This window comes from Meleagris gallopavo, chromosome 1, assembly GCF_000146605.3.
Source record: "Meleagris gallopavo isolate NT-WF06-2002-E0010 breed Aviagen turkey brand Nicholas breeding stock chromosome 1, Turkey_5.1, whole genome shotgun sequence".
Lineage (NCBI taxonomy): Eukaryota > Metazoa > Chordata > Aves > Galliformes > Phasianidae > Meleagris > Meleagris gallopavo.
The window spans coordinates 166939418-166965175 of NC_015011.2; the positions used below are offsets into that span (position 1 = coordinate 166939418).

General features: G+C 37.7%; 1 protein-coding gene across 1 annotated transcript in view; it reads right to left on the bottom strand.

Annotated features, from left to right (window-relative positions):
- Nucleotides 1-3766: 3766 nt before the first annotated feature.
- Nucleotides 3767-25758, bottom strand: part of SGCG (sarcoglycan gamma) — a 60270-nt gene continuing 38278 nt past the window's right edge. The window contains 3 exon segments of the mRNA XM_010728893.3: nucleotides 3767-7424; nucleotides 8065-8188; nucleotides 23415-23487. Of these exon segments, the coding sequence (XP_010727195.1) occupies nucleotides 7251-7424; nucleotides 8065-8188; nucleotides 23415-23487 (371 nt within the window). The 3' untranslated portion in view covers nucleotides 3767-7250.

Sequence of the window (25758 nt, forward strand, 5' to 3'; positions counted from 1 at the left end):
ATTTTTTTTTTTTTCCCAAAACCACACACCAAACTCAGTTTTCTGATATCTAAATGCTTGGGTTTCATTCTTTCCTGTATATGCCTTTGTGTGTGTACATATATATATATATATTTTTCCACAAACATTGATAATAGTGTAATTCAATACCACATTTTTGGTGTACAGTGAACACTGATTTTTTTTGTTTTGTTTTTGTTACATATTTAAAGGTACTGCAATGTAATGCTTTTATTTTGTAGATCACTACAGCTCTAAAGAAACCCAGTGTTTAGTTCACACTCTTTCTTTTATGGTTTATACTACTTCTGGTAAGACCATGCAGTATGTTCAACATCAGCTATTTGTAAAAAAAAAAAAAAAAAATAAAAAAAAAAAAAGAAAGAAAAAGAAGATAATATTAAAATGAAGGATAATGCTAAAAAGAAGGCTTTCTCTTTGCTGGATCAGCAACATTTAACATGTTCATCACTTTCCAGTGACACGCTGTTAGTATTGTTCACTTGGCAGCACAGTGAAACTGTAATTTAACTTAGAGAATGCAAAGAAAAATAGACAAGTGAGCTTGCAGGGCTGATACAGCTGTTTGTTGACGGTGTTTTAAGTCAAAAGAAAAAAACACAATAAAAGCTTCATTGTTTTTTTTTTTTTTTTGTCACATTATAAAGGGCTTGTTCTCTGAAAAATTATGAAAAACCTCGCAATTAATGGTAGTGGGATGAAATTGGATGTTTGGAAAACAATGCTGCTTCTGGTTGGGAAGCCCTGTCATTATTTTTGCTATTCAATATTAAGTGCCATAATTTTAATAAAAATGCAGACATACTTCAGTCTAATGTGTCTTGGTTTTATAAAGTAAATTTGCCTATTATTTCAAGCTTTGTATTATATAGTACACCGTCTCTTTTAAACTAATTCTAAATAACTGTACAAATACTAATATTAAAAAGGAAAGATGCGCTTTTTCTTGCAATGACGTTAATAATTTCTCAAGAAATTGTACATTTTGCCTTTTTTTTTTTCCCCAATAAATAGCATGTAAGTGAACCACAGACTCTTTTGTGTGCTGTGAAATAAATCAATCTAGTTAATACCCTACATTTTTAAAGACATTCCTGTGTGGCTTTTTGTTACTTGGTATATTGAGTCAGATGAATAATTTTCAGAATAAATTTAATAACAACAGGAGGGAACAGTTCTTAATATGTTTTTCAGTTTATATGGACATAAAACATAAGATAGCAGAATGGTTTGGAAAAAAAAAAACACGGATGACCTGCGTGAACACTTTTCCATTTTTAGGTAAAGCTTTGAGAAAGGAAACCCTTATGGTACAGGACTGTGTTTCGCAAGCTCTGCTGATATTATGAGCCTTTAGAATGGCTGTGCAGAACTGCTAAGCTATTGTGTTAGTTACATTGGGTGTGTTATAAGGTGCTGATGTTGTTACAAAGAAAATCATCGCAGATCTTAGGAATCTAACTGGTCTGAATTAAGTTTAAATGTTGAAAGAAGATGAGCAAGAAAAGCTGAATGACAGAAAATGGTTTGGTGCCATCTGTAAGTTTCAACAAAATTTTCATATGGATACAGAAAGACGTGGAAGAGATGATGACTGAATTGGAAGTTTCCATTCTCATTTGCTTAACTCATTGTGACAGGTAGCCCAAATAAAAGGGCCTTATGGAAACCCTGATGTGATAGAAGTGGGTTTCATCAAAGCATTTTAAAAGGCAAAACAACAACAACAAAATTACGCTTCCTTTTGGCTCTACTGGGGAACATTGAGAAATGTGCAGTAGCATTCCTAAGGTTGGCATGAATGCCCTGAGCAGTATTGTGTGGTGATTCTTAGTAAGGGTAGAATTAAATGTTAGTTGATATGTACATTGCACTAAGAGTAATGCTTCCTGTTTATTTTGATGGAAACCACAACAGATACAAAGAACACAAAAACACTGTTTCATAGAGCAAATGTTCAACTACAAAACACTATTTTTCAACATAGTCACCACCATGAGCTATGCTTTTTCACTAGTGATGAACAAGAGCCTGCATGCTGCACTTGTGAAAACCTTGTATCAGTGGCAGCGATCTGCTGTCGCCACTGCTGAAATGCATCCCCCGCCACCTCACTGTGCTCACATCCACTGTTTGGTATCTGTAGATGTTCACTAAGCATCAACGAATGTCAGTGGGTGATGTTTCTGCATGGAGGAACTCAGTGACACACCTTTGCTTCATCAGAACTTCCATGTCAGATGCCATTCTGACAGACTGCCCCTCTGCTGCCATCTGTCACACGGCAACAAATGTAATGGAATATTGGTGGGAAGGTTCAACCTCTGCTGCCACACCACCAATATTCGCCTCTGACGTTGTGGGCCAGCCTCATAAAATGAGTCATTACTTCAATGACTTTTGTATTTAAAGGGTGCTAAAAGAAGAAAGCACAGAGCCTTTAGCAGGGTCTTTTGTGATAGGGCAAGGGGAAATGGTTTCCAACTGAAAGAAGGGAGGTTTGGACTGGATATAAGACAAATTTTTTTACAATAAGGGTGGTAAGGCACTGGCACAGGCTGCCCAGAGAGGTGGTGGATGCCCCATCCCAGGAGACACTCAAAGTCAAGCTGGACAGGGCTCTGAGCAACCTGATATAGCTGTAGGTGTCTTTGTTCATTGCAGGAGAGTTGTAATAGATGATCTTCAACAGTCCCTTCCAACTCAAAACAATTTTCTGATTCTATGACTTTTGGAACAGCCTGTGTATGTTTCACAAAAAATATATTCTACGAGTAATTCTGCAGGTTACACAAATTCACACGAGCCAAAAGCTATTTTCAGCCAAGTATACATCCACGTGCACCTTGTGGGCTTTTAAAAGCAGCTATAGTAGTCCTGTACTACAGGATTACAGTTTTGAGGTATAGGAAGGGTAACTTCCTGTAACAGGAAACCAATTGAACTGTCAATCAGCAGCTTAAATCCAAAGAACTTTGGTGGTAGATTCTTGACAGATACGTTGCTATATATCTTTGTGTGAAAGTTTCAGAAGTTTCTTCTCAACAGCGTTAGCACCTGTTTGAAAAAGAATTGTTCACTTGCAACAGTGACAAGAAAAATACTTTTTAATAAAGAAAACAGATTTTTGAATATTAGTACTCAAATTGTTATCAAAATAAAATTGCAGTGTTGCTTTAAAAAGTAGGATATATTTAAGAAATATTAATATATTGTTTGCATTCAGTTGGTACTTGAGTTGCTTTAAGTGGTATTTTAATGAAATAAATTGTAATTGTTACACTTAAAGTAAAAAAGGGCAGCACCAACTTCAAGATTTCATATTACTGAACACTTTAAGGATGACTGGATTGGTACTTTGGAACACTGTCAGAAGTAATAGTTTAAAATAAACTTGACAGCCAAAGTGGATGTTTTCATTTCAGGAAGACATTTTTGTGACAGAGTTGTTATTTTTTACCAAACCTGTTTGTCTTTCTTTGCTTTGCTTTCAAGGTGATTTAATTCAGTAGAACTAGCATAGTATTTTGCTTACTTTAACCACTTGCAGATGAAGACAAAGAAACTCTAGGTTAGGCTCAGTGAAGCCTCACTATAAAGCATAGTCTAAATGCTGGGAATCACTATTCCAATTTTCAAATAGTGTACATTTCATATTCTTGGAGTCTTGAGAAGATAACTGTGTTTAAAAAATGATAGCATCCATTTAAGGTGAGATTTATCTAAACACAAAAGGAGAAGCAGATTTTTCAAAATGTATAAAGTTTATTTAAGAACTCAGTTTTCAGTTTAATGTTGCCATTTCCTTTTGCATAAAGCTTTATAAAAAGTTAGACAAATGTAAATAATAAAGAACTGAAATGGAAACAAAGAGGGCTAGGTCTGGACAATTATCGGTAAGTATTTACTATCATTTGACCTTTTTAATTTTCCAACATGCAGTAATCTCAACCAGCTACAAGAACCACCGTAATTAATTCTTTTTTTTTCTCTGGAGGGGGGGGGGAAGAGGGGGGTAAATATGTAACAATACAGTTCACGATGCTGAGTGGTATTTTTTTTTTCCATTTGTTTAACACTTTTGAAAATAAATCAGAGAAGTGCCTAATCTTGATTTCCTGTACTGTAATTTTCTGTTATTTACTACAGTTTGATTCAGGTACAAACAGTAATCTTGAAGTATTTAAAACTAATGGTAAGTTGTCCATATGGAGATGTGACAAATGATGATTTAGTGATGTATGAACGACACTGACTGAACAATTCAGATGATAGTGTCAACTGATTACACTGAGATAATGTTAGCGTAAGCTTAATTTCTTCACTAACTGGAATTAAAAGAAAAAAAAACAAAATGTTCTTCAGTGACAAAAAAATTGTTATCCACGCTTTAAAAAAAACAGTAGTTTTTGTGCTTACAATTTAAAAAATGCAGTTATGTTGCCAATGTCCATTTTGTAGCGCAACAAAAAGAAGAATGAAGTCTAAAATAATGGAGAGAGACAAACATGATTTGGATAATGGCCCAGCTCAGGACACAGCAGATCTTGGCAGTACTCAGAATTCACCTCTGTGCTTAGGCAAGTCAAAAAGTATGCCCTCCACAGAAAGGCAGTATGTTTTTCAATGTTTATGAGGTGTCATAATGCTCATGAGTGTTATTTAGCTAGGGAATTGCATGCCAGTTTTCGTGGGTGTACACCACAGCTCTGTAAATGTTAACTAAGAACAACTTTAGTGGACAAAGTTGCAACAGAAATTGCTTCTAAACACCCAGCATTTTAGGCATTAGGTTACTCTTGTGAAACATGGAAAGGCTGGATTCATTCCCTTTGTCTGCATTAAGTGGCAATTCATGTTGGAAAACGTGCCCACAAAGCAGAAGCTTAAAATGAGTAACTCAAATTGCTATATTTTCATGGGCAGCAGAATATGTAGATTGTGACCAATTTCAGTCTCTGGCTAAAATTTAGAGATTAAGACTGGTAGATCAGTAGTTTGGTACCACATAGAAATGGATATATGGTCCTTCCTTTAAGAATCATAGGTATGAGGAAAACTCGGATGTCTGAAACTAGATGGTGACTGAACTCTCAGAGGACTTTAGTCTCTGTTTCATTGTTGGACTATTTACAGATATTACAGTCCTCCAATTTTTTTTCTAGCAGTGGATTGCTGTCCTTTAGTTATACAGATTTTCCATTCAATGGATAAACAAAGGCTACTCTTAATTTGGTCTGAAAGAACTTGTATGTGGAGCTGTAACCACTTAAACTGACTTTAAAGAAATGCCAAAGACATGTTTCTGTTAAAGCCTGTTTCAGTTGAGGACTTAGTTGCATTATTCGGTAGTAGAGAAATATTCCCCTCTTTAGAGAGAAGAGCCCTGGAGCCTGGAGACAGATTCCTGAGCCTGGGCAAAAGGAATTTCAGGCATGGAAGCTGTGTGTGGCTTCCTGCTTTGCCCTTAGACATGATGCTAGCAGTCAGAGCACTCTCCACAGAATATGGGAGACCTTGATTCAATTGCCTTCTTGACCTGACGGTACCCAAAATTTCAGCTCTCGTGTCTCCTATTTTTACCCTTTGAAGCTCTCCTAGTTTGCATGAATTGCTGAGGATTCCACACTACTAATAAAAGGTTATTTTAGCATTGTACATTGCCATCATTGGACAAATTATAAAGGCAGCCCTTCAGGCAGGGACTACCCAAAGTTTTACTACAATATGAGTGGATACTGTTAACTGGGGGCTTTTTTTCAACTCAGTCTTTTCTAGGTGTCTAGGATCCTAGATCAGCATTGATTTCTCCAACTCTCCAGAAGAGCCGAAGCACCAGGTGTAAAAAAAAATGGCACAGTTTTGGTCACTCTTTTGTTCTGATTCTCCAGCTTTAAAGATGAAGCTTCTTTTCTGTGAAGGATGGGTATTATGTGGTTTAATAATTATTATGGTTTAAAATATTTCTGTAAATAGACTCCAAGGCACTATGTGATAGCAGCTCCTTCTTGGGAGAATATTAAGTGTATACAAAACAGCATCAATGCCACTGAAATACCGTGAGATTATTAAATACAAATTCTGCTATCTGGAGGTGTGCAAACAATTTATTAGTGTTCAGTGCAACACTGTACAGGGGAATGAGTCTGCAGTCTCGTTTCTCTCCAAGGTCAATAAATGGTTTCTTGGCTCTGGTGAGCATTTACTTGATATCTAAAGTCCTAATGTAAAAAAAATAAAGAGTAGTTTTACTCTTCCCATTTGTAGTGGAGTCCCACTCTGACAGCATCAGAGATATCGGTCAACAGCTGCAGATGGAAATGGAATAGTCCTCATAACTGAATCCCGTGGGCTGCAAAAGGATTTTTTTCCCTCACCGCCCAAACGATTCCCTGCAGCAGACAACCTGGAGCCACATTAAGGATTATTTCTGTCGAGCTGGCAGAGCAATTTGCCTTGTTGAATTAGCATGTCCTAAAATTAAAAAGGCATTTTAAAATGAGTGTGATGGTACAGTCAGTACAACTATTGCTATTATAAAATATATTGACATACTTCAGTGAAAAACTTTGTAGACACAGGAAGGTGTAAATAACTCCTGGAACTTTTGCATTGGTTAGTGAATCTTAGTGATAAGCAAATCAGCATATATGTTGCCAAATTAAAATAGAAAGCTATCAACAAATTAACACCCTTTACACAAGACTTATACAAATAGCACATCTTTCATATTTTGTGTTATTGCAAGAACAAAATTGCATAGACCTTTTGCTGGCACTGCCTGAATTCCCCCAAATAATGCTTTGTCTTATCAAATAGTTCAAGTAGTTCACTCAATTTAATGTAACCCACTAATGCAGTAAGTGTTTACATGTAGTGAGAGAAAAAACCCACAGAGCTCAAAAATATTAGCAATTACATAATCATCTGACTGAATAATAGTTCAGTAAGAAAACACTCCTTTTATTATTTCTTATGCTGTCTGTCAGGCTGTTTTGAAAGTGTGACTGTCAGAATGTATCATCAGAGTCAAGTCAACTTCTGAGGTTGAAATGCCAATTGTGCTCTTCTTCCCCCATCACCCTGAAATCCAGAGTTGTAGACACAGGTTTGTTTCCTAAATAGCAGTACTTTGTTTTCAAAATGCTGAAAATTCCTTTCAGTCGATGCTCTTTAGCGTTAATATAAAACTGGGAATTGCGAGGGCGTGTGCTGCCTGTTGTGGTGCTTCACTGGCAGACCCGGCTGTACTCCTGGCATGTGGAACCCAAACCAGCCACCGACAAGTAAAGTTTTCCATCTGGGCAAACGCAGATTTCATACAGTCCCTGGGACACACCGGGTCCTCCTCTTGTACCCTCGGGCAGCTTAGGCAGTCTCACCGTTTCTGCATCGAGCAAAAGCTGCATGGGAGCAAGCAGGACAAATGAATTTGTTAAAGATGCACTAAAGCGTGCCATAAAAAGAAACTGATTTGCTGAGCCAGTTCCATGGAATCATAGAATCATTTGAGTTGGAAGGGACACTTAAAGGCCATCTAGTCCAACACCCTGCTATGAACAGGGACAACTACAGCTCCATCAGGTGCTCAGAGCCCCGTCCAGCCTGACCTTGAGTGTCTCCAGGGATGTGGCATCTTACCACCTCTCTGGGCAGCCTGTGCCAGTGCCTCACCACCCTTATTATAAACAACTTTGAGGAATATACCTGAATACCTTCTGCAGAGCCTTGTACCTTGTTCAGTGGGGCTGGGGCTCTGTTCTGGCCAAGAACCTCTTGGATTGCTGCATCCAGGCATTATGGAGCAGCTGAGTGCAAGCAGGATCTTATTAAAAGGAATTTCTCTAATTTCATACAATATTATGCCAATTGATACTATTATTTAATCTCAACCATAAATAAATATCTTCTCTTTGGCAAAAATTAATTTTAATATGCTATCTCCTAATACCTTGGGAACTTAATTAGCAGAACTAGAGAAAAGATTTGAAGTTATCCATTATTGCTAACCACAGCTATAGAAACAGAAGGGCTTGTACTCACCACACCATCACTGCTGTGCAGTTTGATGTCCATCTGGGAAAGAGCTTCAATATTCCCTGCTTGCGCTTTGATGTTAATGCCTCTTGGAGCATCCATGCTCAGAGACCGAGTTGGTGACTCCAGCCTGAAAGCAGAAGAAATCCAAAGTAGTGCATTCTCATACACCCCTTTAGCTTGAGAAGTAACTAAGCTTTGAGCAAGCACCTCATGGATCTCATTCACAATAAAGTCACAATAAAGATGCAGCTGCTTTCTTCTTCAGGCAGACTTGAAAAAGTAGATGATTTAAAAACACTGAAGTGTTTCAAACGAAAAGCATAGCTGAATTCATAACACAGATGTAAGGTACTATTTCAGATCTAGGTTCAGATTGTATCATTAATTTATAAAAACTCATTTTTACATTGAATTTGTTTTCATTTGTGAATAATTTGTGAGCAGTACAATTAGTGCAGCCTTTAATCAGTGAGAGTTTTGACACTGCTGCCAGTCAGACTGATTTCACTCCTTCTGTACATGGTACTTAACTAGATGACACCTGAAACTTAAAAATCAACAGCTTAGCTTGAAACAAGAATTACACACTGTAGAAGTTGTACCCCTCGGTGCCAGCAGATGGCAGGAAGGCACCGTGTAAGCTCAGCCCTCACCTTGGCAGGGCGGTTGTGCAGGGTCAGCGACAGCTGCTTCCCAAACAGTTAAGGCCCAGTTTCTTCAGTTTTCTGGTGTCATTTCCACAACAGGTAGTAGGGATAGAATATTGAAAATCATCACGAGGAAAAAAAAAGCCCAAGCTCAGCAATAAGCTAGTGACTCTGTTGAGTGTTATGGGAATACTGTGGTGGTCCCAGTTTCCTTTACACCTCTATTATCCTGTCTGTTTTGTTCATTCCTTGCACAAATACAGAATAAGAGGGGCTGGAATGTCACAATACCTCTGTTGTGATTTGTGTATAAGAGCATGAGCACAAGTCTGTTCTGCATCAGACTTCTGTTACACAACTAGTTATGTCTATTAAGATTTGTCTTTGTGATTTAGCAAATATTCTATGACTTCTTGCTCTAGATCCTTGTATTTATACGTTTGTGAAAAGGGAACTTGGTGCACATTTTTCTGCACTGTACAATTGACTCTGTATTTTCAGTATTTAAAATTTAATATATTTTCATAAATTAGTGTCAAGGTAGTTGTGTATAACAAATGTTTTCTTAGTTCCTGCATAATGCAACTATTTCCTTAGCTTGTTTTAGGAAAAAGCTATAAACATTGAAATTTCTTATGTTTTTTGTAAAGAATTTCATCTACATAAATAATCTGTATGTGGACATGCATTTTTCCATTTAAGCTCTGTTGCATAGTAGAAGGAGGTGGATTGGGATAGATTTTTGAAGAGCTTATCAGATCAGGAAAAGCAATCAAACGTTAGAGAAATAGATTTGCCTGCTATCAAACATAATGCTGGCAAGAAGCCTCCAGACTACAGAAGCACTTACAGATTTATGACTTACACATCATTTAAATTACATAGCAGGATTACATGTGGCATGTTAATCACAATCCCAAATGTCTGCTGTTTATATGGGTCCTATTTCTAACTGTCTAATTAAGAAAGTCATTGGAGCTTCTTGGCAAAGGAAGCTACAGTGCAACTCGAACAGCAATTTTAAAGCCCTTTGGACGTCTTCTGTGTTAGATTTTAGCAAAGGCAACAGTAACAATCATGATACACTTTGTCATACAGAGGTCAAAGGCTCAACTTAAATCTAGACCTAATAAAAGGGAAACAAGCACCTCTTGTTAAAATTACATCCTGGCTTTTATCAGCAACAGTGCAGCCAGCAGGAGCAGGAGGTGACTGTCCCTCTGTACTCAGCACTGGTGAAGCCACACCTTGAGTACTGTGTTCAGTTTTGGGCCCCTCAGTACAAGAAAGATATTGAGGCCCTGGAGCATGTTCAAAACCTAAAGGGAGCTTATAAAGAGGAGGGGAATCAACTCTTTGAAAGGATTGATAGCTGCAGGACAAGGGGAAATGGTTTTAAGTTGAGGGAGGGGAGATTTAGGTTGGACGTCAGGGGGAAGTTCTTTACAGAGAGAGTGGTGAGGTGCTGGAACAGGCTGCCCAGAGAGGTTGTGGATGCCCTGTCCCTGGAGGTGTTCAAGGCCAGGTTGCTTGGGGCCCTGGGCAGCTTGGTCTAGCATTAAATGGGGAGGTTGGTGGCCCTGCATGTGGCAGGGATGTTGGAGATTCATGATCCTTAAGGTCCCTTCCAACCCTGTGATTCTATGATTCTGTGATTCTGTGATATTAGGAACGATTTCTTCTCAGAGTGATGAGGCAGTGACACAGGCTGCCCAGGGAGGTAGTGGAGTCACCATCCCTGGACATCTTCAAGAGAAAGTGAGATGTCACTCTGAGTGAGTGACTGAGCTGATTCTGAATATCCCTTTGCAATGAAGGACACAAGACTTCATCAGCCTTTAGACCTGAAGTTAAAGTCACGTAAAATGATTAGTTGGTCACAGCCTTGAGGTCAGTGGTGCACAGGTTCAGGCTTCTGCTGTGAGCTTCAGTGTCTGGGGAGTGCAATAGTGTAGGAACCCACACCATCTTGGAAAGAGATGCTTCAATACGTAAATATGTGAATAGAGCACTGGTAGTGTTTGAAATGGCCATTAATAAGGCAAAATGGACTTATTATTAGTGACCTTAAAACTGTTGGCAGTTGCTTTGGGTCAGGAAGCAGATGCACAACTGTGTACAGCTAATGGCTGACAATAAAATGTCAGGATCTTTCTCCTAGGAAATAAAAGGAAGAAGAGAGTAGAGGAGGCTGAGCAAGAGGCAAATGCGCATCCCTCAACTTTCTTGGCAAAACAGAAACTCACCTTGTTTGAAAATGTGAGAAGATGCATAGAGACGTGCAGGAGGAATTGATTGGGACCATACAATATTTGATGCCAAGGACCTGACCCACACTGCATTTGTTCTGAGGTGTGCTCTGGATTTGCTGTAGCCTGGCTCTGTAGTCTGAAATCCCAGAAGAATGGCTTTCAGGCTGATTTCTAAAAACCATCCTGTTCATGTGCTCCAACCAGTTCCATGATGAGGACCAAGATGTAAAGATTGTGGGCAGCTGGAAGATTTCCCTCAGAACTATCTTCCTAATTTGAGTTGAAATCCTCATGTAGATTTCAGTATGAAGTGTGAAACAATGGGAAAAAAAGAGGGAGATCTTTAAATTATTAAGAAACTAATGTCTCTAGGGTCAAAAAAGGATCCTACAGAGGATTCTGTGGGCTTAGTTGGCAGTGGTTCTCTGCACGTGTCTGCGTTCAGCTTTGCTCTTTGATTAGTCTGAAGGCAGTCTAATTCACCAGCACTGCAGCCAGACTGTAGCCAGAGCATACATTAATTACACAGGAAAAAGAAACTGTTAATATTTTTTTAATGGAATTTTAAACCTTTCTCTCTTTATGAGTAAGTAGGATTTCTACTGACATGAGCTGGTGGAAAGTATTTTCTAAACTGGAGCTGGAAAGGCAAATAGCAAGCAGCACGTGCACACTGATGCCTGATGCCAGTTCCAGTCCATTTTCACTTATCTCCTAGCAATGTGATGTTTTGAGATCAGGCAAGTGAAGAAGGCAATCAGAATGTAGGAAGAGTATGACTGCCCACAGCTATGGATCTTGGTGTCCTGCCCCGTGGCTTTTGGTTGTTTGCCAGCAGATCCAAAGGCAAAGAAGGACAAGACAGCAGGACTGAGCTCTCAGTCTCAGTGTATGCCTCACTTCTGTCTTGTTTTGTTTTGTAGAATTATTTTTGTTGGAATCCCTCCTAAAATTTCATCTCTGCGCAAACAGGAAAGATGACTTTCACAGCATCTTCCAAAAATTGCATATATAGTAAGGACATTCAACAAAAAACTGTTAGCTCTTACTGAATGTCAAAAAATACAAAATAGTACTGACTCATTAAATCTTCCCTGATCATTTTCCACACAGTAATGGAACCACAGTTGTTATTCTGTCAGGCCTTGGCACAAAATTCTGATTTGACATAACTACTGTAAATCTTTGAAATGTGGACTAACTTTTTTTTTTCCCCAAATACTCCTCACATCATATATATTGAATTTCTTCATTTAAAGGTGGAACAATTGCTTCCTACCTGAATGGTGCTGTATTCCATATTCTTCCATTCACTTTGATGCTCAAAGTCTTAGTGTCACTGATTTAAACTAAATGAACTGTAATGAACAAAATTTAACTGAAAAACAGCATCCATTTTCTCCAGTCAAGTCCATCACTTGGTCAATGGTTATATTTTATCATTCCAATTTCTGTAACTTAGTTCAAAGAACCCATTTTCCAAGAGTTATTGCTGCTGAGAGTTGTCTGCATTAGCACACACATTTGTTTCAATAAGACTAATGTCAGTATCTACAGGTCCCTCATACTATATCCTAAGTTAGTCTGTCATTTACACCGCAGTAAAATGTAATGTGAAAAATCAGTATGAAAATATTATTTAAACAATTATTTAAAATGAAAAAAAAAAAATTGTGTTGTTTTTTTTTCTTCCAGCTTCTTCCAAGTACACCTGGTTGTTTCATTCCACACTAATTCACAGGAAAAATTAAGAATGCACAAAATGCAGCTTAGTAGTAGGAAAACATTTCCAACTCTAGAACACCAAAGCTAATTCTTCTTCATAAGAAGATTAGTGTGCAAGTCATATAAAAGAGAATCAGCAGTGCCTTGGGAAAATACAGAAAAAATGACTGATAATATGAGCAGAAAAGGAATAGGGTACAACTGAAGGTGCCTGTTTAGAGTTGCGCATTACATACATAGGAAATGTGTTAGGGAAAAAATTGGCTGGAATGAATGAGCTGTACATAAATCAAATTCTTCTAGTAATTATGAAACTTTTTTTTTTTAACTTCAAAATCATGGAAAATATTGTTCTAAATTTGTTTTTAAGAGTTGCTTTTTTTCTCAAGTCTCTTCTGCTAACTGGTTAAGTACATTAATGAAAACATCGTTTTGGGAGGTCCTACCATTTTATCTGCATCTACTTGGGAAAATCTCAAAACCAGGCTTTGCTGGCAGTTTGTAACATCTCTAACCTGCAGAACATAAACACAAATACACATTGTAATGCACTGAAACGTCTCACATACTTCAGTTAGAGCAGGGCTACCCTGAAAAAATTACATGAGGATACAGTATGTTCTGTTCTGTCCAGTAGCCTTCTTCCTTAGGATGGTAACACTATTATTACTTACACATACAAACACACACACATATATTAAGAGTCCAAATGTGTGAAACATGAGCAGTTTTTGGATAATATTACTCAAGATAAGCTGCTAATAGTAACACAGGACTTTTGAGTGGCACATGTAAAATTGCTACAGGATTATCACTTAAAATTTGTTCAAGTTCAATTCTATGTTGAAAATAAAACTGTCAGGTATTTATCTAAAGTCAACAAGGTATGAAAGTATGGTTACTAAGCTTAAAAATAGTCTGTTAAAGAAAAAACAAAAACAAAAACAAACCCCCATAACCCTCTATGTTTTTTTCACCAAGTTAGAAAGAAAAGGTACTTCTTTTAGGTAAATATGATGGTGTCATAAATTTCCCCAAAAGACAAAGTTCTAGCATAGTCAGGGCATCCAAGCTAATTATTATGTCAGAAAGGCTCATTACCTTGTTGCTAATAGCAAACAGGAGTCAGTAATTGGCAGCATTTACTAGTCCTAGTTACAAGGCTATGTAAAAATGATTAATAATTTCAATGAGTTCCAGGAATATAGGGGTTACAAGTGGAAAAAGCTTGGACTCTGTGGTCCTTGTGGGTCCCTTCCAACCTGGGGTATCCTGTGATAAGAACCCATCCCACTTCAGTGAGTGAACTGTGAATGAGTCTTTCTGCTTGCAGAGAGGGGAGAATTTTAAATCTGGATGAGCACCTGTGACGCATCTCTTTATACTGGGCAAACAGGTCCTTTATGTTTGGACTCTGTTGTGCGAATGCAGCTTGAATATATAAATTGAATGGTAACCAGAAGCATGGATTGAACTACAAACTGAATCACAGAAATGAGGAACACATTTAGGATCATCCAAAGTGTTGACCAGATGCAGGTTTTTTTTTTGTTGTTGTTGTTTTAAAAAAGAATCTATTCCATACATAGAGGAAGTGTGGTCACTTTTCAAATAAATACCTATATTGATTTTTAGCTTATGTTGCTTTATGCTAACAAAGATCAAGGATAAAGGGCAGATCCCTGAGATGCTGCATTCCTTTTGGATGGCATTCTTAAATGTTGCGATTATTTGCTGTTCTTTAAGATGTCAGCTGGTATCTGTTCGGTTTCTCAGCATATTTTGCATTCCTTTAATCTAAATGAAATTTTCCTCATGTTTTTATTTCTTGAAGTAGTCTACGTTACAAATTTATAATCTAAATCTGAAAGGAACAGTGACAGATGATTCCAGTAAAGTTCAATTATGAGATTCAAGGGAATTGTGAAGCATAAGCACAGCAGGCACCAACACTGCTTACAGCGTAGGGAGGATTTTTGTGCACAGTTAGAATTACAAAGCCAGATTTGAATAACAGATGTTTCCAGTTCCTAAGGTTTTGGTTAACAGAACTTATTTTATGTAAGCAATATGAAAGAAATATTCCAGGTTCTGGAAAACGTGCACTTACATATTTCCTTTAAAAGGGAATAAAACACTGCCAAGTTTTAATAATACTTTTAAAACCTATAAAAGCAACATTTTTATGTTTAAATGTTTAAAACAACATTTTTAATCTCAAGAACATAGCAGGTATGATTATTACAGTGTGGTTACTTCTTTATTAGTGCTCCACCCATCTTACATTCTGAGATGCTTTATTCCTATTTGTTCACTGTCACTCAATCCAGAGATATAGAAGGAATGAGAACTATAGATCAGAACTGAGATATGATTAAAATAGAAGCTTCTCTCAAGACGGACAGTTACGATAAAGAGTGGTAAGCAGAGCTAATTCAAAGAAGGTTTTCAGGATGACCTCAATTTTATGATGTGCTGACTCTCTAGGTAATTAAAGACGACCAAGACCTCAGTGAACATGATTGAATCTGGCACACCACAGAGGTTTCCAGCATGGTTATCTTTCTCAAATAACTATAATGAATTTAACTCTAAAATTTTACTTTGATATAAGAAGACTATTTGTATCACTGTTGTAAAAATCTGGTTAGTATTTTCATAAAATTGTCTTCCAGGCTGAAATGTGCCGTACCTTTCACTTTATGTACTTCAGCCAATGTATTCTTTGCTATGTAGAAGCATAGAAAGATTTCCACTCACTTGAATTCTTCACTATGTGCCATTCATAATGTCCATGCGTTCTTCTCAAGTGAAGAGGTCTTTGCTGACAAGCTGGTCATGCCCTTTCCCTCTTCTAATTCATTAGCAGTGACAGAATGTGCCACACTATTCATTTTCCTCACCACAAAGACTTTGGGATAGGGGAAAGAACCTGAGTAGTGACTGTGCACATGTACATTGTATCGTGGAGATCCACTGTCATTAGGAAATGCTCCCCTTTCTTTTGTATTTGCCACAGGCACGTGCTTATGGTGGGAGACTCCTGCTTCATGCTTCCCCCAGCTCCCCTGTGTTGGCAGCTATGTAAGTGAAAAATAACATAAGGCACTCCACCCAGTTCAATGTTACATCTAAGACCAGTGACAGAACAATCACAACTTACAAATAAAGCTCCAGGTGGGCATCTTCAAGGCATCTGTAATTGTGACAATTATAATGAAGTTTCTGAGGTAGCTTGTGCTCTGGTGGAGCAATCTGTAATCACTGATGGCAAGTTCGCTTTTAACAATCTTACAGAATAATCTGACATCATCAGGTATGCAGTTCAACAGTGCAGGGGCAGAAATAGTTATACCTTTGGTCTTCACACTACTGACGTGCTTATGTCAGTCAGAACATGCAGATGGCCTTGTTTCCTACAAGCAGCAGAAACCACTCCTATTGATTTAAACATGTTAAGTGAAATCTCTGACAAGCTGAGGCCTCAGGAAGAACATCAACCACCTCACTGGCTCAAGTGAAAGTCAGTTAAAACAGCAGGCAGAAACCTGGCATCTGTTCTTAGGGAAATCTTTTCTAGCAAAAGGTCACTAACACTGGTGTGTGAATCTCCTCTATTCCTTATACTGAGGTATCACTGAAGAGTTTCAGAGGGGCTCCCAATGGTCATCCAAGGATTCTCCCACCCCAGGAGGGAAGTATCTTCTGTGGGAGCAGGAGAGAGTTCCTTTGGAGACTCAGCACTACTGGACTGTGATCTGATAGCAGAGGTAAGTCTATCTCCTATGGTCAGATGGTTCATTTGTCCTTCATCAATTTATTTTGTAAGATTTCAAAAATCTCTTAAATCAATCAGTTGTGGGTGAAATGATGAATGACCCAGTTTTATCTGTACCTATTTCCAATGGAGGCTCAAACTGTTCCTGCTACCACACGGATGGCTCTCATGGAGTGCCGAATTTAAACAGAAGTGTGTTCAAAGTGAAGCAAGACCTCTCAGCAATCAAGACCAAACCCTCAGCCTGGAATCAGCAGCTGACTTAGAGCAGAAGAACAGGCCTGGGGAGCTTTCAGCAGAAAAGCAGCAAGGACCCTATTCTGCTGCCAGCTCTGATATGTTATGCTACTAAAAGCTAATCAAATTAAGGTTAGATCTAATTAAAAGACAGAATCAGAAGAACAATGAGAGAAGCATGAATAACCTCATTAGGAAAGAGAGCACACTGAATGGACCACTCCCAAGAGCATCAAATGAGACCATTCTGCATGCTGTAAAACTCATCAAAAGGAATTTGAGATAACAACTGTGTTGAGGTGAATGGTTAATGGCTGTGTTCTCTGGGTTGATTACTGTATGTGTATTACTGTATGTGTATTGTTTGTAGTCCTTGCATATGTATGAGGGTAGCTCCAAAAGCCATGCTTCCTATTTATTTTATCGACCCACAATGTCAGAAACAGATGCTGGTGATACAGCATTTTGTGGCCATGTGACAAATGGCAGCAGAGGGGCAGTGTAATGGAATGGCATCTGACATGGAAATGACTACAAGGCAAAGGTGTGTCAATGAATTCCTCCATATATACACAGTGTCACTCACTGAAATTCATCAGTGCTTGCTAAATGTTTATGGAGACCAAAAAGTGGAAGTGAGCACAGTGAGATGGTGGATAGTACATTTCAGCAGAGATGACAGTGGTGTGAAAGACAATGTTTTAGAGAGCTATGCAGAGTTTTAGGAGCATGGCATGCAGGATCTTGGTCATTGGTGGTGAAAATGCATAGCTAATAGTGGTGGCTATGCTGAAAAATAGTGTTTTTCAGCTGAGAATTTGCTCTATCAGGTGGTGTTATTGTGCTGTTTATAGCTTTTGTAGTTTCCATGGAAATAAGTAAAAAGCATTACTTTTGGAGCAACTTACATACATGCCTACTGGAAATATGTGCTCATAAATAACACAGTAAAGATGAAGTAATTAAATACTGGGGAAAGGCCACACTGACAGATGAAAACTTCAGGGTATATGAGAAAGGGTGAATGCTTTGAAGTACATTTCTTTGAGTTCCAAGTTTGAACAGTATGTTGGTATTTCTCCTGAAGGGAACACAGCTCAACAGATCACCTTTTTACTTGAAGAAAAATCAGTATGTGGGCTCTCTTTTCCCTATCATTAACTTTTTTATAACACACTAGGGATATATGACTAACATATTCAAGTAGACATTAAGTACAAATCTAAGATGATGATGTTACAAATGCAATGCCTGAAAAATAAGAAAAAATCAAACACAACCTAAAAAAAAACAAAAAAACCCAGCATTGTTATTTGTAAACTCAATCCCAAGATGATTCAAGTGCATGGGTGCAAAAAATAGGTTGTAAACCATGATGCAGAACAGATATTTCACCTGGAAAATTCTTTTCACTGCAAGATTCACATTTTCAAGGAAAGTCAATGTTTAAAAGATCAGATACGAAGTACTACCCAGGTCTATGCTAATGAAATATTTTAAAATATCTGAGTCAGAAATGTTTCTGAAAAGGAAATAAATATGATGTCCTGTACAATCCCATCCTTTTAAACTAGCCTCTTTATAGAGTTGAGTTCATCAACTGAATGAAAAAATAGTCTTTTATGCTACCAAAAGAAGTATTTGACAGTGTTTTCAGTTAATGTGTATTCAGTGTATACAGCGTAATATATGAATGTAAAAGGATAACTAGCAAAATAATGCCAGGGCTCATAAAATTATATTGGAATAGAAACATCTCACTAGTCAAGGAGCAGAGACGCTTTACAAATACTGAGTCATAATTGTAGTCTCACTTTCCCATTATGTAATTCACTCTCTTCTGATTGATTGGGCTTTTGATTTGCATAATGAATGCAAATAAAATCTCTGTTCTTCAATTAGTCAAATGCTACTTTTAGTCAATTAGCATGTGAGCATTAGTATTACAAATATGATTAAGCAATTATTTTGTGAACATTTTTACCCTGATTGGCTTTTATACATCTCCTTTTAGACTTCCTTCCTAGATCTTCCTAACAAAACCCCAGAGTCAGTTTCCACTTTTCTGTCTTTCTATCTGCTTTACCCATAGCAAACGTATCCTTTGAGTGCAAAAGAAAACGTTATGAATGACGAAAAGATAAAAGTAAATCTTCATAAAGAGTCAAAGAGAAGCAGAAGTCGTAAGAATAGTAGAACTATTGGCTACCACAAGACATAAGTTAAAATTAAAAAAGATGTATTGATCATATTTAATTTGAGTATAGATGGGAAGGTTTAGTGGCAAGCAACCAGTATAGCAACTTGCCTTAACTAAATACTGAGAAGTATCTATATAATTGAGCTCTCAAACTGTCAGTATTCTACAACATGAATATCAAAAGCTAATAAATATATGTTTTGGTGCTTTTTAAGCTTTGAACAGAGGTACTTCATCAAAATATGAAGCAACACTTCTTAAATTATTTATTTATTTTGTTATGAATATCAATATAATATATTTGTTTTAAATGAGGCCATTTCCCTAGGAAATACTGAAATGTTCTCAGAAGATTTCAGCTCATAAGCTGTTAAATATAGCCATATTCTGATAACATTATTATACATTTATAACCATGCTCTGACAAAAGCTGACTCTCACTCTCTGGAACAGTGACATCATTCCTGCTATAGTGCTTTTCAGATTCAAGAAGTGTGGAATGATGTGGGTCCTTTTCGACTTGGATGTAAAACCTCAGTTGTAGAACTGGCAAAATACCACAGATTGATTGTAATAACAGTGATTTCCCATAGGACTTGTGCTCAGAATGCACAGTTGCTTGCTGTCAGACATCCACACGTGGCAAATATGTGAACAAAGCTGGTACTCATCCTTGAGCATTAAATTTATTAGGCATAGTATATGATTGCTTAATAAATGGTATCTTATCTAGACATAAGAACTTTACAACAGCAACTAAAAAGTAGGCAATGTTATATCTAGGGATGCTTCAATTGTGAAAAGAGTTTGTTACTTTACATCATTTGGAAGTAAGGGCAAGCATATTCTTTTTTCTTTACAAGTGAGTCATGAATTCAATTTATAAGACTGAAAAAGGTTTGGTGTGCTTCCTTCCAACTACAGAATGAAAGGACAGTTACTGACCACAGTATAATTGCATTGCTCTGTCTCCACTACTTAGCTATAAAAAGATATGTTCTAACACTTATCACTGTGTTTCCAGAAAAGCAGTCTATCTTGAAATTTGACATTTGACTGTAAAGCCAGCAGAATGTGTAATTCAAGACGGCCATTTGTGTCAGCGTTGTTGGTGATACTGTTCTAAATCAGAACAACAGAGAATGTGGTCCCTGTTCATATGATGCCAGCTGAAATGTTACAATCAATCATGGCCTTCCTGTCAGCACCTTGAAACGCATAACTACATCCGATTCTTGAAGCAATATTCTCTGTTCCCAAAGCTGCGTGTTGTGGCTCTTGATATCATGTTCATCAATGACATGACAGTGGGACCAAACACACCCTCAGCAAGTTTGTGGATGAGACCAAGATGTGGGGTGTGGCTAATGCCCAAAGGTTGGGATGCCATACAGACAGAGTCAGACCAGCTTGAGTAGTGGGCCCAGGAGAACCACATGAGGTTCAATAAACGGAAGTACTACGGTCTAGCACCGGGGACCCAGCAACCCCCATTATCAATACAAACTGGGGGATGTAATCATGGAGCACAGCCTTGCCAAAAAGTATCTGAGGATACTGGTGGATGGGAATCTGCACATGAAGCAGCAATGTGCCCTAGCAGCCCACAAAGCCAGCGATATCGTGGGCTGCATCCAAAGCAGTGTGGCCAGTAGGGCAATGGAGTGATCCTGCCCCTCTGCTCTGTGCTGGTGAGGCCTCACCTGGAGTACTGTGTGTGTGGAGACTTCAGTACAGGAGAGATATGGACCTGTTGGAGTGAATCCAGAAGAGGGCCACAAAAATGATCCAAGGGATGGAACATGCCTGCTGTGAGGTTAGACTGAGATAGCTGAGGCTGTTCAGCCCGGAGAAAAGAAAGCTCCAGGGAGACCTGAGAGCGGCCTTTCAGTATATGAAGGGGGGCTGTGAGAAAGAAGGGGACAGACTCTTTATCAGGGTCTGTTGTAATAGGACAAGGAGAAAAGGTTTCCAACTAAAGGAGGGAAGTTTTAGGTTGGACATAAGGAAGATTTTTACAATAAGGGTGGTGAAGCAATGGATAAAGTTGCCCAGAGATGTGGTGGTCCCTAGGGACTCTCAAGGTCAGGCTGGACAGGGCTCTGAACAGCCTGATCGAGCTGTAGGTGTCCACGTTCATTCTGGCACTTCTGGGGATTGAGTGCATCCTCAGTAAGTTTGTAGATGACACCACACTGGGAGGAAGTATCAAACTGCCTGAGGGTAAGAAGGCCCTTCAGAGGGAACTGGACAGGCTGGATCACTGAGATGAGCCCAATGGGATGAATGGGACCAAATACTGCGTCCTGCACTTGGGCCACATCAACCCCAGGCAACGCTACAGGCTTGGGGCAGAGTGTCTGGATGACTGTGTGGAAGAAACAGACCTGGGGTGTTGGTTGATGCTTGGCTGAACATAAGCCTCAAGTGCTGTGTTCAGTTTTGAGCCCCTCACTACAAGAAAGACACTTGAGGCCTTGGAGCATGTGTAGAGAAGGGCAACAAAGCTGGTGAAGAGTCTGGAACACAAGCCTTATGTGTTCCCTTATGTGAACACAAGGGGAATGGCTGAGGGAACTGGGGTTGTTCAGTCTGGAGAAGAGGAAGATCAGGGGAGACTTTATCACTCTCTCTTTGTTAGGAAAAATTTGGTGGAAGATTTGGAAAATAGGGTGGTCAGGCACAGGAATGGGCTGCCCAGATGAGTGGTTGAGTCACCATCCCTGGAGGTCTTCAAGAAATATTTAGTTGTTGTATTGAGGGTCATGGTTTAGTGGGGAAATATTTGTGGTAGGTGGATGGTTGGACTGGATGATCTTGGAGATCTTTTCCTTGGCTATTCTATGATTCCTTGACAGTATAACAATTCTTGTTATATACTGTAAATATACTCTAAATTCTGGAAGAATCAGTATTTCAACTATTTTAAGTCAACTGAGCACAGAACTGAATGGGATTTTAACTATTAGAGTTAAGCCCTGTCAACACATAGCAACGCTCTAGACCAAAATGTGCTTATCGTTGACATGTTAATATCATTAAACAGATAAACTGCCAAACAAACTCATCCAAGAAGTAGAACATTATGAATATTTTGAATTAATCTCAATGTTTCGTTTCAAATGATACATGAAAAACACATGAGCCATTGTTAAATATAGCTTAAAACAGTGTAATTGTTTTCAAATGGCATTCAGAGAAGAATTCATACTTAAAAAGTAACACAGCACAATGGCTATCAAATAAAACTATTAGCTTTAAGCCTATTGAGATACTGTTAATTGATAATGTATTTGAAGCAAGGTAACAACCACATAAAATAACCAATATGTATCCAATTAAATTTATAGAGAGCTTCTTGACTGTGTAATTAAAAATTTCCATGTCAGAAGTGCTCATAAATACTTCATCAAAACAGACAATCACAGGAAATTAAAAAACTTACAACATAATCAGACCACTCTCTCTAAAACCAATGTTCATTATAATGTAGAACTCTAAATATTGGCCAAATTCTGTCTCATCCAAATTCTACTATAGTAGAAGTAGAGAAAAACATGCAAAAAAATTAACATCCCAAGCCCATTCTGTCTTCAAATGCAAGCACATGATATCTCACTGTAAATTAATGTTGTATACCAAGAAGAAAATTAGAAGTGTCTTAATAAGTTTTCCCTCTCATTTGCAATTCTCAATTTGAAAATTCAGTCAACAAGATATAGAGACAGTGTTCTTGATAGCTTAAATCATCTTCTGCTACTCTCTAATAGTTATTCCTATTAGAGAAAGAACACTAAGAAGAGAAATCATGACAGAAAGTAGTAGACTGCCAGGGTAAGAAAGGACAGAAATAAAACTATAAAGAACATTTCTTCATTTGATTCTTCTTTGAACCAACTTATAAAGTGAAATAGAAAATTTTCATGGACTGAATGTAGATTGAGTTGAGCTCATAATCAACATATTATAAACTAATTTGAGATCCTCCAAATTACACAGAGTAATGCACAAAGAAATGCATCCCAGGATTAAGGAGTGCTAAATCATAAAAGATACTTTATAGAGATTTTCTCACCCCAAATAGTTTTTTTAATTATACAGTTTTGCACCTTTCTAAATGTTTCTTACTAATCTGTTTCCTGAGACTGATAGAAATTTCTAGAAATTTTTATTCATCATAAGTCTGTGACTGACTTCCGAAAAGCAACATTTATTTCAATATGAAGAGAAAGTCATTTATGTGTTCTGAAATTGTAAAATCAAGGTATACAGAAAAAAACATATTCAGTATATTATGTAGCTTTAAATATTCACCACTGGTAATAAATCATCTCATATTATGCTTCAAAATTGCAGATCAATGTAATATTTTCTTGAAAAGCATCAATTTGTCATATAAAATGGAATTTAGTAGTGGTTCTATGCATTTTGTTAAAAATCCCTTGATATGAAAAATGTGAGCACATATAGCAAACATGCTTATTAAACTTCTGTTTTGATGCTTAAGTTCTTACCTTAGCTGTTTAAAAGCTTCTGCCTTCACGAGAGGTGTTTCTACAGAGTGTTCAAAAAGTGCTCCTTCAGGCCCTGGAAAGGAAAAATCCACCTACTGTAAAAGTTCAACTATTACAAATAGTGTCAGGGAATTATAGCTACTTTGAGAACAGAAGAAAATACAAAACTATCTATTAATAATTGATGAAATAATTATTATATAGATACTGTTTTGCTATTACTGTATTGGCTGGAACTACAGAATACAGAATTAATGTTAAAGTGTACAGGTGTAAAGAATTAAAATGATGTTTAATAAGTCTGAAGACAAAAAAATGTTCTATTACTTCCGACAAAAAAAAAAAGTAAATAGGATTTTTACAATGCAACTTAGAATTAATAGAGATAAGCAAAACTCCACAAAATCTTTGCAAATATTACAGACTTAAATAATCACATTAATTTCAGACTATAGCACAAAAAAGCTGGAATGTAGTTTCATCAAGGATTTCCTCCTGTTGCCAGTTTTGGTATATGAACAATGGTATTTAAAAGGTAATGACTATGGTATCAGATTGTTTACCTCTTGAAATAAAAGTAGTTTCAGCTCAACACAGGAGAAATAGTGATTACCTACATGCAGGTGGTACATGCATACGTAGGATGAAGCAGGTCAGCCAAAGGATTATTTGTGTTGTGCTGCTGCAAGCAAATGCATCTCAAAGTCAGGACATCTAGAACCCAGGTGAAGTGGGTGCAGAGTCTTGAATGGTTCTTAAGATCCTTTCTTTAAAGGCGGTCACTGTGTAGCCTTATCATGTGGATCTCAGTACCCTCCTGAAAACTGGGAGGCCTTGGCTGTGCTTCTTCTTGGTGGTTTTAAGTTATTCTGTGTGTAGTTGATTATTCTCCTCTCCTTGTAATTGTGCTGATGAGTGTTAGCAAGGTGACAACCTTACACATTAGAGATGGTGTAAAAAACCCTAAGGAATTAAATAAGTTTGACAAAAAATGTTCATTTGGAAGATCTATGATATTTTGAAGGGATATCCTGACCTGTCAAAAATTCTGACTTTTTGTTTATGTCCCAGCTAGCGGTGGCAATGAATTCAAATTTTTCTTCAATAAGTAGAGACTGTCTCAAATGTGGTATTTTTGGGAACAAATCATGATCCCTTTCTGTCCTTCATTCCCACTGCATCCCATCTGACAATTCTTAAGTAAGCAAGCATTTCACGGTCTTCCTCACCCATATTTCCATCATGCATTTCCGTGAATGAGTTGTAATTTCAATGAAATTACATATACTGTCACAATGCTACCTGTACTCACAAAAAAATCATTTTGTCAGTAAATTTAAATAATCTCCAGATGCATAATTTATTAGAAGAGACAACCTGACCATAATGTCTTCCAATTGCATTTCTCAGAATTTAGGTATATTGAAATAATGTGGTCTGGAAAAGGTGTATTTATAGAGTAATATAGTTGGTTTTAAAGACTTACTGCTCATACTACAAAGACATGGGGGATTTCACGTTGGACCAACATTAGTCTCATTCTGTGGACTTAAAATATATTTGAAATTTTGATGCAGTAAAGGCATTCTTGGAGCCCATTTCTCAGTTTGGTTTCATCCAAAAGGAATTTACTTTATTTGCTCCCTGCCTTCTCCATGGTGTAAACCAGTGGGATGTGAGAACTGTCAAAACTATCAGTTCCACAGCAGAAATGCAGTCCTGACTGAAACAAATGTAGGGCAGCCTGTTCCAGTGCTTTGTCACTCTGGCAGTAAAGAATTTCTTCCTTGTGCTAGCATGGAACTTCCTGTGTTCCAGTTAACTTCCAGTTTGACTTTGTTCCAGTTGATTTTCTGTACCAGCTTAGCTCTACTGTATAGTACCTTGTGGTATATAATGGAGATACACGTGAATTCCAATTCTTAGATGAGCTGTGTAGCTTCTTATATTACTAACTGTATGAAACTACATAGTTTGAAACTTCATGCCTTGCTAATCTACTATAGTAGAATTTTACTCTGTTTCAGTTTCTTGATATCCAAATAGCCTTGTTATAAAGTGAAGTTGTTTGTGCAGTTTCAGGATAAAAGGTCAATTTCCATCTTGTTTTAAGGTCTATAGGAAAGGCTGGGCATTTGATACCACTGGTACTCCGGAGAGAAAGACTTATCATCAACTGGCTTCTTCAGTTGTCAGGAGAAGGCCACCTCAGCTTCTTCTTAAACAGGCTGTCTGTAGTACACACTCACCACAATGACGCCCAACTTGATCTGCCCTTTAATCCTGACCCATAAGTTCCCAGCTTCTTCCTCATCCATCCTGAAGTAAAGCACCATGAATTCCC